Genomic DNA, 14275 nt, shown 5'->3' with positions numbered 1-14275 from the left:
GCCAGTGTGTTACTGCAAAAGGGTAGTGCAGTATAAATTCTTCCCTGGCTTTTTGCTATGTGATAGAATACAGTTGCAACGTAGTGCACAGGAAGTTTAATTGTACAAGTTGTCTTGTAGCAAAATTAGGTAGGGATACATCACTTCCCTTTTTCTTTTTAACGTGGTTGCTTAGTTTTCTTTGGCATCTTCTCAGTCCTAGAAGCTGGGAATGGGCAACGGGATGGATCACTTGATGATTACCTGTTCTGTTCATTCCCTCTGGGGCACGTGGTATTGGCCACTGTCGAAGACAGGATACTGGGCTAGATGGACCTTTAGTCTGACCCAGGATGGCCGTTCTTATGTTCTTCTTCTTTGTACTGTAGCTGTTGAAAATAAATTATTAAATAATTGCTTTAAAAACATTGGTTCTGGCAGGGCTGGCATAAGTCACTAGCTAGAATTGAACTGGCAGAATTTAGAGGCAACCTTTAAAAACAAAAAGGATTGAAGCTTTGAAGGGTGGTGAAATTCTCTTTGAAAGGTCATTGTAAATTATTAAATACTTAAAAGCAAAGTTTATTGTATTTCCCTTGGATAAAGGAGTTTGGGTTTTCCAATAGGTACAATAAGTATCCCCTGAAAAGTTTCCTTTTGCTTTGTTACCATTAGGTGAGATATTATTGATATCCGCAGGTATTTCCCATGCTTGGACTGGGGAATATACAAGTACTTTTAATACCTTCCCAAAGGTGGCAGAAGAATAGTGTAGGTTGCATCAGTCTGTCATATTTCAAAATCATAAGTGCAGCAAACCCAATTGTCAGTATAGCAAAAATATATAGAAAACCAGTGAGGGGAAATTCCTCAATATTTAAACTTTAGATAAGCATCGTAAAATGTGGATGCTAGTCTGGAACTTTGGATGGTCCCCACTAGACCAGGAGTGAGCAAATTTTTTGGCCTGAGGGCCATATCTGGGTATGGAAATTGTATGGCGGGCCATGAATGCTCATGGTTCTTGGCCAATGGGAGCTGCGGGGGTGGCGCTTGGAGCAGGGGCAGCGTGCGGAGCCCCTTGGCTCCCCCACGCATAGGAGCTAGAGGGGGGACATGCCACTGCTTCCGGGAGCCACGCAGAGTCATGACATGTGCCGAGCAGGGCAAGCCCCTGACCCCACTCCCCCTCAGGAGCTCGAGGGCCGGATTAAAATGTCTGAAGGGCCGGATGCGGCCCCCGTGCCATAGTTTGCCCACCCCTTCACTAGACCCCGTGCCTATCCCTCACATAATTGCCCACTCCAGATGGGTCCTAATTGCCCAATTTTTTTCTTCTTGAAAAAATGCCTAATGAACTGCTAACCCAGTCTTTGTTCTTGAATCTTCCTCCAACATCTCTCCCTCACCTAGCTCTCACTGTTGGTTTTATATGTATTTTTACTGTACTGACAGTGGGGCTTTTTCCTCTTATGTTTACCATCATCATGCTAGTGCTATATGTGGGACCAAAGAAGTAAGATTTAATAAATTTAGTTTAAGTCTGGTAGGAGAGAGATTTTTAAGAAGTCTTAAAATTTTATTGGATTTGAGGCCCTGATGTTAATAAATATTTAATTATAGACATCTTAAATTTACAAGAAAGCACACACCAATGTGCTGCAGGGGCTGGCAGCCTCAAAAGCTCCCCAACTTTCTTGGTAAATTATCCTGGAAAGAATTACTGAACAGGTGGTGGCTGTGTAGTGACTGAAATGAAACAAAGCCAATATGAAAATAAATGGTAGTTTGCTCTCCCCTTTTCAATATAATTTTAAAAGAAATTATGGCCATAAGGGAGGTTACAAGACATTTCTAAATAAAATGTTTATTATGTGAAAGTACATACAATACGTAGCATATATATAGTACCTGAGAAATGGTACTATAGTACCATTGGAAATATAGTATCAGAGAAATGGAGTATTTATATTGACTTTATATTTTGGTGAACATGGAGCACTTATGTCTTCACCTCTGATGGGCCATTTCCAACCACAGTCCAGTTGCTTAACGTTGCTCAAGAGATCAGTGTTGACACGGAAGGTGGTAAACTTTGGAAAATTACTGACTCATCATCACACGATTGGCTGAGAACAATCATGAGGCAGAATCTGATTCTTCTATGTCATCTGTAATCAACTCCTCCCTGCCCACTCAGACTTTTTTCTACTCTTTGATTGTCTGTGTTATTCCAACAGCGTGGCCTGGTGTTTGTGGGATATATTTATGTAGTTTAACTTTGAAAAAGTACCAGTTTGTAGTTCAGATTATAATAAATGTAGTAATAGTCATAGATCTAAATTCATTTATCTAGCTTCCCTTCACAAAATTGCCCTCTGCTATTAGCTAGCAGTTTAGAGGTGGTCCTTAATCCAATGATAGGTTGTTCCTACCCATTGAAACATGCACTTGTAAACTGGATATACCTTGGCCGACAGGGTTCAAAAGCTCAATCTTTATAGTAAGATATAGCTGCCTTACATTCAAAGAACATACGTTCCAGAACACAGACTGCACTATAGAGGAAGCTGATTTTAATAACCTCAACAACAGAGAATTTTGCTCATTCATTCTGCATACTTTAAATGTAAAAATCCAACAATAGCAGTAAATGAAAGGATGGAGAATAACTTATTTTTGCCCTGGATTTTTCAGCAGAGACTTCTGAAAACTAGATGCATTCTTCAATATTTGTTACCTGTCTATTTATCATACTGATAGCAATATTATGATACTGCTGCATCAGCAGTTTGTTACAAAGCCAAAAGGAAGTTCTCTTTTTGTCTGAAATAAGAATGTAAAATCACTTTAAACAGCAACTTGGCTATTTTAATTGTTTTCTAAAAAGGAAAATCGCTCATTGCATTCTAGTTTGGGTTTGTATTTTTCTTGAATATTTAACAAAAACATTTATATAAGAGGAACTTTATGTACATTTGCTAATTTATAGATTTTTTTTTACAGTAAATCTGATACTGTTGGTAAACTTTAAAAGTCTTCACTGATGAGAATCTATAATCTTGTCACTAACTCGTGTTTTATTTCCTAACCCACATATTGCAGCTATTTAAAAAACCACACCCACCAAAGCGAGTTAGAAGCCGAATCAATGGAGAGGCAGTTGGAATGTCTGTCCCCCCAGGTTTCACAAGTGACAAGATCTTTTTTCATCATTTAGACAACCTGAGGCCTTCCCTTGCACCTGTAAAAGGTAAAACTCACCACGGTACTTACTCCTGGTCTCTTGCTAGAGTGTTCATAGTTCTTGCTAAATAAATGTTCCTTTTTCTGATTTTTCTTACCACTTGGGTTTCATACTCCACTAGACCTCCAGATTTAACACTTCAATCCTCTAAGATTCTGAGAGGCCCCAATTCCACTTGCCTTAGGCCTTTTCTATGCAAGAAAGCTGTACCAATTTTAACTAAATTTAACTGTTTCATGGACAAGGCCTGAAGGGGAAAGAATGAGCCTTAAGCCACATCCTAAAAGTTAACACCTTGTGTTTAATTTCAACAAACTGTCTGAAACCGTCAAGGGAAGCAAATTCCAGAGCTGAGAACCTGTTACTGAGGTGCCCCGCCTATAACCTAAAATGTTTAAATCTAGCGAATGCCCCACGTAACCTCAGTTTTTGTGTGTTAACATGGGAGAAAAGTGCTTTCTCAAGACTTCCAAGGAACATTTTGGGTACTGGCAATAGCACACAGAAGCAATAGTGTCACGTCCAGCTCATGTCTGGCTTTAATTTTTTCAACCACAAGAAGATAGTAAAATTATCAAAATAGTTAATACCTCATTTTTAAATGTAATTGGGTTTATACTGACGTGTTCTAAAATATTCATGAATAAATTATATTTAGCACGTATATCACGTTTTCCAGCTGAAGATATTAAACACTTTACAAACATTAACTCGCTGTGAGTTAGGTAAGGGATATTATAGTGATCACTTCATTCACGATTGAAAAGCTCCACCTCTGGGGTAGAAAAGGAGCAGCTGTTTAACAGAGCACAGCAACGCCATACTGTCACCTAAGAGAGCAAGTGAAGAATAGCCATCTCTATTTGGAAATGCTAGGCAGGCAGACTATAATAATCAAATTTGAAATGTGGCATATGAAATTATTTGGCTGGGATTTTAGAATCAATGTTTTTGCTGTACAAAAAAAATCATGACCACAAGTACTTTAATGACCACAAGTATTCAGGCTCTTACTTCTATGTTTTGTCTGAAAGACCACGTCCAGCAACCCAGTGTCCCTTACTGATTCAGAGGGAAGAGTGTCACCTATGGAAGTGCCAATACCTAGGCATCCCTAGGAGATCTGTCCAAATACTGATAGTGTCTAGCTGTGCGAGTTGATAGGATTACAGCACAAGTGACATCATTACTGTTTAAACTGATATAATATAAGCAGTGTGCGATTTCAGTTTCTATGGTGCATCATGGTATTTGTACTGTGATCAGAGGGGGCTGTCACATAATTACAAACAATATTATACAGTGAGGCTTATGTAAGGGTTGTGCTTTTGTGTGTTTGCAGTAACATAAAACACATTGTTGTTTGTTATTCAGAACTCAAGGAGCCTGTGGGACAGATAGTTTGCACAGATAAAGGAATTCTGGCAGTAGAGCAAAATAAGGTTCTCATTCCACCTACCTGGAATAAAACTTTTGCTTGGGGCTATGCGGACCTCAGCTGTAGACTGGGAACGTATGAGTCGGACAAGGTTTGTGATCTGAATTTTAAGTTTTCCTGATGTTCTAGTATGTGTTCTTTACTAAAATCTAACTCCGAAAATATATTGTACATACAAGGGAAAGAATTTTGTCGGTGCTGTATTTATGCTGAAGTCTTCACCTGAAGAATGATAGGAAAATCAAGTTTACCTATTGCTACTAAAAAGTTAATTTCCATAATACAATGAACAAGAACGAACTGCAGGGTTTCTACAGTAAATCTACAGTATCCCGTGTGGCACCATCTTGTGGCAGAAATTGGCGCTGAAGGTGGTAGAATGAAAACCCAAACAAGAGAGAGACTTTCTCCTGAGTAAACTAGGGGCCAAAAATTGAAGATCAGACTCGCTTTTTATTGAATTCTTACTCAGGCAAATTCCCATTTACGGCAAGAAGAGAAATGTAACACACTGTTGAGAAAACTGCAACCTGCTAAGGTTAGGTAGGTGGTGAGATGCAACTGATGCTCCTGATTGGCTTAAGAATTGTACACATCCTATTTTTTTGTTTCACTTGTTTCTTTCATACTCCTGTTTTGTCTTGTCTTCTAGATTGTTAGCTCACTGGGGCAGCGACGGTTATTTCTTGTACATTAATGAATACCTAGAATAATAGGCTCGATCTGGTAGCCTTGCCTGTTGTATGATATAGATGCAGGATTTGGCCCTGGCAAGGAACCTGATCCCTAAAATCCAGGTCAGGATCCAGATTTCTTAACATTCAGGCGCATCTGATTGGCTCTTGTTCAGGCCTATTTCGGCCAAAAACAACCCTTTTGTGTGCTACTGGAGAAGTGGTCAGTATTGCCTGATAATGACTACTAGTCTGGGAATTGCAGCAGGATGGGAGGGGAGTTGAGAGAAGGAAAACAACTGTTTTAACTGCAAGCACCAGTGCTCATCGGGAACAAATATGTAACGTTCTCACTATATGCTTTGGCATTGTTTCCAATTTAATTGCATGATAAACATTTAGTATAGATTAATCTTAAATCCTAAACAGTTGTAAATTGTGTTTTGTTTGTTTCTTGGCATTCAAACTATGTAAATAATTTTCTTTTAACTGAAGTTACTTTTATATATTTCTTCTGACCCAACTTTTGAGTTCAGTTATTGGGGGAAAAAGATCAGTTAAATGACAGTGACTGTACTGAAGTTTCCTTGAAAAGACTAATGCTAACAACAAAAAACTTGCAAGACTAGATTTATGCCTCCTTCACTTTCCGTATGCCTTCTTCACTTTGTCTTTATTTTTTATTTTGTAGGCAGTGATTGTTTATGAATGTTTGTCAGAATGGGGACAGATTCTGTGTGCAATCTGTCCAAACCCCAAACTGGTCATCACTGGAGGAATAAGCACGGTGGTTTGTGTGTGGGAGATGGGCACCTCCAAAGAAAAAGCTAAAACACTCACTTTGAAACAGGTAAAAAATAAATAAATAAAATCACGTTCCAAGGTCGGAGGAAGAAGGGAGGGGACTCAGTGGCTCCACATTGCAGTAGGACTTCCAACTGAACAGATTACCATTCTAGAGTCACTGATTAAAACCACTCTGGAGCTGAAACAGTAGCTTGCTTTAAAAAGAACCCCAAGCAAAAAGTGTTTTTTGGGGAGGTGAAAATATGAAGGTATTTTGTCACTGGAAAGTGTTCCTGTGGGTGGGGAGAGAACACTTTTCTGAAATACTGCATGGTGTGTAAGCACTAATTTTTTTAACCTATTTGCACAAATAGCATCCAGCAACTTGCAAAATTCACAGATAGACTCTCCAATACCATTTAAATTATCAGACCCCTTTTACTGAAATCTTTTACTCCTTCTCTTCAAAATTTGACATTTTCTACTTAACTGAAAATAATGGTTTTAGGGCAAAAACCTGGTAGTGCTGTGTTGGGGGAACAGGGTGTATTTGCTTAGAAAAGTTTTATGATGTTTCTTGCTTTGTTGCCTCAGTACGTTGCTTTTTGGATAACATACTTAGACTAAGCCAACTATCTCTAAATTAGCATAAAATCTCCTGCACCACTGAATCAACTCCCAAGTGTTGTACAAATGGTATTTCATAGTTCTAGGTAACTCATCTTTATAACCAGGAGTGTTTCATGAGGTACAATTTAACTAACTTGTGAGAACAAATACACAAGTTAGTTAAAATAACTTTCATTTGATACTAGAGTAGGGTGTGTAACACTCATTATCCAAAGCCATGGCCTGAGTGGCCATTTTACTACTTTGTGAGGACTGTGGTACACCAACTCCTAGCAGTGCACAGCTGGGATCCCTACAGGAAAAGATAATATTTCCTCTAGTCTCTGCTGCTTCAGGCTGGGCAATCTAGAGCACTAGAAAAGCTACCTTTTAAGTTAACTAAAAACCTGAATCAGAGCTGTTCTGGGGCTCTTGTTTGGATAACAGTAAGATGTAAAGGCAGGAGTGTTTTCAGAGGAGAAAATTACTCTTCTGATCTTCCCCTGCTTCCATTTTGCCAGCTGCTTTTTCAGTCAGTTTATGGCCCAAAGTTCCTTTTTAACTAATTTTCTATTATAATAATTAAATAGGGAGCTATCTAATATTCACAGTTGAGCTATATTATAGCAAATTTTAAATGGCCACTGGAACATACACTGATACTGAAAATAGACAGCTGAAATCCTGGTATGGGCTTGGAGGAAGCAGAAGGGGTCAAACTTTTTTAAAATAATAAAACGAGGGGAGAGAAATGTGTTTATAAACTTTTCCCTGGAGTTTTCTTTTGTGTGTCTGTTAGGAACTGTGTTTCATTGTGGAAGGCTATTTCACAAAACCTCTATAAATTGAATAGGGTGTGCGTTTGTTTGTTTTTAAATGAATGAGCTCATACTGTGTATACATCATATATGTATGTGCAATCAACTGCGCCCCGTTGAGTATTACTAGATTATTGGTGCAGTTCTCAGGTGAACCACACCCTCACGGTGTGTGCTACTAGCCTAATAATGTGTCTTGTTATGAGTCTGTACTAAAGGCAATTATGCAAGAAACTGAATAAAATGGTCAGAATGTTATGGTTGACAATTTGCAGTATACTGTAAAACCCTTCTTTTTTAAATACTCCTATTATCTAAAATCCATTTATATCTTAAACATGTATCATTTGCTTTTTTAAAGTCCCAGTTTATCTAAATAAATTCTCCATTCCATTTGCATGAATTGATGTACTGTAGTGAATTCCTGTGCTTAAAATATATACTCTGGGCTGCGCCTCATAGATTCCAAAGCCAGAAGGGACCATGGTGATCATCTAGTCTGACCTCCTGTTTAACACAGGCCATAGAAATTCCCCAAAATAATCCCTAGAGCAGATCTTTTAGAAAAACATCCAATCTTGATTTTTAAATTGTCAGTGATTTTTGTTTGGTTTTGTTCTTAGGCATTGCTTGGTCATACTGATACTGTCACATGCTCAACAGCATCACTAGCTTATCACATAATTGTGAGTGGATCACGTGACCGTACCTGCATCATATGGGATTTGAACAAATTATCATTTCTAACACAGCTCCGAGGTCACAGGGCTCCAGTTTCAGCACTTTGTATAAATGAATTAACGGTAAGAACCAATACACTGCATGATGTATGTTCAGAAACTTAAACATTCGTATTATAACTAAGACTTTCCTAAACTGTTTTTCTGACAAGATAACAAAAGGCTTTTTCATGCAGGTCAATCCAATTTCTTTTTTAATTGATTTTATTTGAATGTGTGCACACGAGTTCCAAAGCATGTACATATCTACAGCATTGATAATGTAAGTCCTTTTTATACTGTTACATATTTTAAGCAGAACCATATATTTTTCAAACAAAAGGAAAGCATAAAACTCTTCAGCGGCTTTGGGGATATTTGTACAACTTACTCCCAAAAGCCATGTAACTGGCTGCTTCCAAACCACCTAATGAAATTTGGACCCTAGTGAAAATGTGAAATGCTTGTTGAGCAGTGTAGTCCAAAAGAGGAATACTCGTGCAGTGAAGGGAGTCTATTCAATCATAAAGAAAGGGCAACATATCATAAAATCTAGGGTTACCATACGTCCGGATTTTCCCGGACATGTCTGGCTTTTTGGGCCTCAAATCCCCGTCCGGGGGGAAATCCCAAAAAGCCGGACGTGTCCGGGAAAATAGGGAGGGCGGGCCCAGGCGGTGCTCGGCTGGGGGTGCAAGCACTTGGCCAGGGGCCGGCGCCCCAGGACCCGAGCCGAGCTGGGCGGGAGACGCCGAGGCCAGAGCCTCTTGGCCTGGGCCGGCCGGCTGGCCACCGGAAGGAGCCGCTCGGCCAGTGGGCCGGACTGCGCCGCGCCGCACCCCAGCCCAGCCCAGTTTACCTGCTGCCTCCCTTTTTCAGGCTTCCCGCGAACATTTGATTCGTGGGAAGCAGGGGAGGGGGAAGAGCAGGGGGCGGAGCGTTCAGGGGAAGGAGCAGACTTGGGGCGGGGCTGGGGGCGGGGAAGGGGCCCCATGGAGTGTCCTCCTTTTTAAAAATTAAAATATGGTAACCCTAATAAAATCCTATAGTATTGAAATAGCAACTACTATGACCTATTCCTCTGCATGATGGAGTAGTGAAGATTGCTCTGTTATAAGCATCAACCCTGAGATACTAAGGGCCTGTCTTCACTGCAGTGTTAGCTTGGGGTATAACTCGAGTGTTGCTCCTAACCTGACTCCTGTCCCCCCACACACACCTTTAGTTGGAGTTTAGTGCTAGGGTAACACAAGGTAACTTAGAGTGAAAACAAGCCTGAACTCCTTTTTAAGCAAGATAACAAGTGAGGGTTAATGTAGTATAAAGCTGCAAGCCAGAAAAGGAAGCCCCATAGGTTGGGACATGTAAAACTAGACTGGACGAGGTACTGAACCTGTACTGTTGTGAATAGTCCTGCCATGGAAGATGTTGGGATCGAGATCAAATCAACTTACTACATTACCTACATATCATAGGTCTCTCCATGAGGTTTGTATTTCTCTGACATAAGTTTTCAAAAATGGATGCCTAAAGTTAGGCTCCCGAAGCCTGTATTTAAGTACCTAAATCAGAGGCCTGCTAGGTGCTCAACACTTCAGAAAATCAGGATACCTCTTCAAATGTCTAAATATGGATTAGGAGTCTAACTTTAAGCACCCATTAAAAAAAACATCTTATCCTATGTTTCTGCTCAAATGAAGTATCTTTGTAAATGCCCAAGATCCCGATTGAAATTTAAAGGATTTGGGTTTTGTTCCCTTTGTCAGGGTGATATTGTGTCATGTGCTGGCACTTACATCCATGTGTGGAGTATTAATGGAAACCCTGTTGTGAGCGTGAACACTTTCACTGGGCGGAGCCAGCAAATCCTATGCTGCTGCGTGTCCGAGATGAACGAGTGGGATACACAAAACGTCATAGTGACAGGACATTCAGACGGAGTGGTCCGAGTAAGTAGCAGGAGTCTCTGCTTAGGTACTCGCACTAGGGGTCGTTCAGGGATTTAAAATAACATCGAAGTTGCAGAGAAAGTATAGATGTAAACTGCAGAGAGACACAGCCCTTTCTGGACTGACAGTCTGTAGCACGCTGTTTTTTTTTCCTTCTGCTTTTTGATGCGTGTGTGGTGACGTGATAATTGACAGCTATCAGTGTCTGTGTTTTTAAATTTTAACCCCTTTCCAGTCTGTTTTGGTTACTGCTGAACTACTTTTTTGCCTGAAGACTAAGGAGCTCATTCCCTAATTTTTTTTTTTTTTTTTTTTTTTTTGCAAGACTTCAGTGGGCCAGTTTTTCTTGCAGAAGGAGAGAGCTAGTAGACAGCTCTGTATCTCCACTTGCAACTCTCCTGTTCTGTTGCAATCCCTAAGCAGAGACTTGCTCATGTCAAATTGCCATAGGTGGTGACTTTTTCATAAAAACTGGCTGATGCTGCAGAATTCATTCATTTGTGATCCAGGTTTGATTTCCAAAGGTGGGAACCCACTGTGGTACCTACCCCCTAAGAAGTGGATTTATAGTGTAAATGGTGATGGGCAATGTGGATATTCTGCTCTTATACTGTGACTTAGTTCATAAAGTATTTTATAGGCAAGCTATAAAGATATAAATGTTTTATCTTATGCGTCTCTTCCTCTGTCTCCCCCTCCCACACCAAAGTTCTGGCGGATGGAATTTTTGCAAGTACCTGAAACACCAGCTCCAGAGCCTGTGGAGATACTGGAAATACAAGAGGATTGTCCAGAAGCACAAATAGGTGTTTTGCTTTTGCTTTGTTTCATTGTCTCAGTACTTCGGTAAAATACTATAGCTGTAAAACGCAGGAATGGTGATACACATTTTAGACCATGATACAGCACACATTTTGTGTCTACTAATAGAGATAGGACTTGATTCTCCTTTCACACCTGTGTAATTCCATTGACTTCAATGGTTACTCCTGTTTTATACATGGGATAATACAGGGGTGGCCAACCTGAGCCTGAGAAGGAGCCATAATTTACCAATGTACATTGCCAAAGAGCCACAGTAATAGGTCAGCAGCCACCCTATCCCTCCCTGCACTGCCCGATCAGCTGTTTTGTGGCATGCAGGACGCTCTGGAGGGGAGGGGGAGGAGCAAGGGCACAGCAGGCTCCGGGGAGGGGGCAGGAAGGGGTGGAGTGGGAGCAGAGCAGTGAGCACCCCCCGGCACATTGGCGCCTGTAGCTCCAGCCCCAGAGTTGGTACCTATACAAGGAGCCGCATGTTAACCTCTGGAGAGCCACATGTGGCCATCCTGGGTTAATATAAAAAATCCAGCTCATATTATCTGATCCCTTTGTGCAGTTTCCACTGTTAACAGTGGATGTATAAAAAAAAAAAAACCCAGTAACAAACAGTTAATAATTTCCTTCCCTATAAACAGGAACATAAGATACCTGAGCCAAAATCTATTCATAGAGCATACTTTTTTTTTTTAAAGAAAGCAGAGTTACACTACTGGGAGCAGATACTATTCTTGTCTTCGCAAATAATTCAGTGCACACTAACTATGGCCATTTTCTTGATGGCTATCTTTTCATCTTCATATTCAAAATAAATGTTCAATTAAGATGTCTTGTGAGATCAAATGTAAGTACCCCCTGCGTAAAAGTAACTAAAGTCTCCAACTGTAGGTACTCTAAGGGACATTTGAATAATCTGAATTTAAAGTCATTGTCAGGGTTGTTTATTAAACTGAACTTTTCACCTGCCAGGACTTTATCATATCCACATGCATTTTCCATTAACCCCTCACCCTAATTATACAGCAGTGCCTAGCAGTCACTGTGATTATTAAAAAATGCTACAAACATAACCCATTGAAATAAGAGTAGGCGGCTGGGATCTTAGACATGGGGTTTTTTTAATACTGATTTTAAAACTTTAGAATGACTATTAAAGGTGAACTAATCTCGGTAGTTCTGTATCACGCCAGCTGTAAACTACTGAAATTATCGCTCCTGTTTCTTTTTCCATCAAGCATTGTGGTATGTACATGTAAAATAATGAATTTTTTAAATACAGGATTTAGAACTGTAAAATTCAGGGTTGGGGTGGTGCATGTAAGTGGTTGCTGCTTCTATGCTACAATGATAGGATGGGAAAATAAATTCCTGTCACACAAGAGTCATGGAGGAGGAGGATACTGAAAGAGCAATTTCTTCCCTGACACAGCTTGCAAGCCTGCAGCCTCAGTTTGGCTGAATTAGAGTTGGACGAGTGTAACTAAGTTTTAGATCTTGGGGTAGAAATACAGTGAAAGAGATGAGTGGAATTTTCAAAATCACTTAAGTGATTTAGGAGCACAAATACCCTTGCAAGTCAATTAAGCATTTTTGAAAATCCGATCCAGTATCTCTCGAAAAGTGGTATTTCCAGGCAATTAGCAGAGTGTTAGGTAATCTTGTAGTTTTATGGGGTGAATATTCAGTGGGACACAGATTAGCTGTGTGATAGCCACTGATATAGACTCTAAGGGCAGAAGGGACCATTATGATCATCTAGTCTGACCCCCCACATGATGTGGGCCACAAAAGCTGACCCACCCAGTCCTGGAAGAATTCTCTCCCTTGACTCAGCTGTTGAAGTCCCCAAATCATGATTTAAAGACTTCAAATCACTGAGAATCCTCCAGCAAGCGACCCCTGCCCCATGCTGCGGATATATATGGGTCACACATAGCTAGAACCTTGCACTGCTTTGATGATATACCTGTCTGTGATTACAGGAATGACTCCAGTTACACCCACTAGGTTCTTCTGTAGATGTTGCAGCAATGCAACTTTATAAAAGAATGAGAGAGAAATACTGTTGTGCTAACTTTTTCTATTCTCTTGTGCCATATAAAATAGGGCAGGAAGCCCAGGATGAGGACAGCAGTGACTCTGAAGCAGATGATCAGTTTATCAGTCAGGACACTAAACCACAGGAGAGCCAGAGTCAACCAAACAGCAACAGCCACAGGCCTGTACCATCATCATCCAGGGGGACAGCGGCATGGTCAGCAGACAGTGGCTCCGATGACTCAAGACGTTGGTCAGACCAGCTCAGCTTGGATGAGAAAGATGGCTTTATCTTTGTGAACTATTCTGAGGGGCAAACTAAAGTACATCCCCATGCTCAGGTTAACCACCCAAACCCAAACCATGCAGAAGTACGGCACTACAGCAAACTTAAACCAGGTACATGAAATGAGAATCACATTCTCCCTTATTTAACTCTGTGTTGTAAACAATGTGTCTTAAGGCTGTATGCTTCTGTTCCTGCTGCATTAAGCACTCTGAGTTAAAGCATAAAAGTTTTGCAGACAGAAGCCCTGAATTTTCTTTTCTGGTTAGTTAGTCATAACTCAAAAATTGACAGTAAAGGGGGTGTCTGTTGTAGTACATTAAGGAGCATGTTATTTCAGCTCTTCATGCAAAGCAGTGTTTCCCAAATTTTTGAAGACTTGAGTCCATCTTACAGAAAAAGTGAAATCAGTCATGGCTCTGCAGCCCTGCCCTGTGGTGCTAAAAGCCTACCTAGGTATTTTAATTCATACCTCCTCTGTGTCAGTGTCCTTTCTTTGGCTAGACCTTTGCATCTCCTCCTCTCCCTTTGGGAAACACTGGTGTAGAGCTTCATAATAGGATAAGTCCTCTCCTTTCTTATGTGCAGTGAAACAGATTAAAATGTTGACAAAGTATCATCAGTCAGGAATGGACCTGTATTGGAGACATGCTGCCCGGAGAGCCACTCCAGGAAGATTGTTCCTTCTCCCTTCCCCCATAGTCTCATGGGGATAGAATACAATCTGGTGTGTGATAACAAAGCAATAGCGAGAGGACTTTAGCTGTTCTTTTTTCCTGCCCACTTCTAGGATACAGATGGGAGCGTCAGTTAGTATTTAGAAGCAAACTAACGATGCACACAGCATTTGATCGCAAAGACAATGCACATCCAGCAGAGATCACAGCACTAGGCATCTCAAAGTGAGTAACCCA

At 40.5% G+C, this 14275-nt stretch overlaps 1 protein-coding gene across 4 annotated transcripts in view; it reads left to right on the top strand.

The window, feature by feature from the left end:
• WDFY3 (WD repeat and FYVE domain containing 3) overlaps window positions 1–14275 on the top strand; it is a 292238-nt gene that overhangs the window by 274765 nt on the left and 3198 nt on the right. For all 4 annotated transcript variants that reach the window (XM_054029392.1, XM_054029390.1, XM_054029391.1 and 1 more), the window contains 8 exons: window positions 3085–3232; window positions 4601–4755; window positions 6030–6188; window positions 8175–8354; window positions 10037–10219; window positions 10929–11025; window positions 13145–13474; window positions 14152–14263. In XM_054029392.1, coding sequence (XP_053885367.1) covers window positions 3085–3232; window positions 4601–4755; window positions 6030–6188; window positions 8175–8354; window positions 10037–10219; window positions 10929–11025; window positions 13145–13474; window positions 14152–14263 — 1364 coding nt within the window. The remainder of the gene's footprint in view (window positions 1–3084; window positions 3233–4600; window positions 4756–6029; window positions 6189–8174; window positions 8355–10036; window positions 10220–10928; window positions 11026–13144; window positions 13475–14151; window positions 14264–14275) is intronic.

Source organism: Malaclemys terrapin, chromosome 5 (genome assembly GCF_027887155.1).
Source record: "Malaclemys terrapin pileata isolate rMalTer1 chromosome 5, rMalTer1.hap1, whole genome shotgun sequence".
Classification (NCBI taxonomy): Eukaryota; Metazoa; Chordata; order Testudines; family Emydidae; genus Malaclemys; species Malaclemys terrapin.
This window is presented reverse-complemented; position numbering and strand designations above follow the sequence as displayed.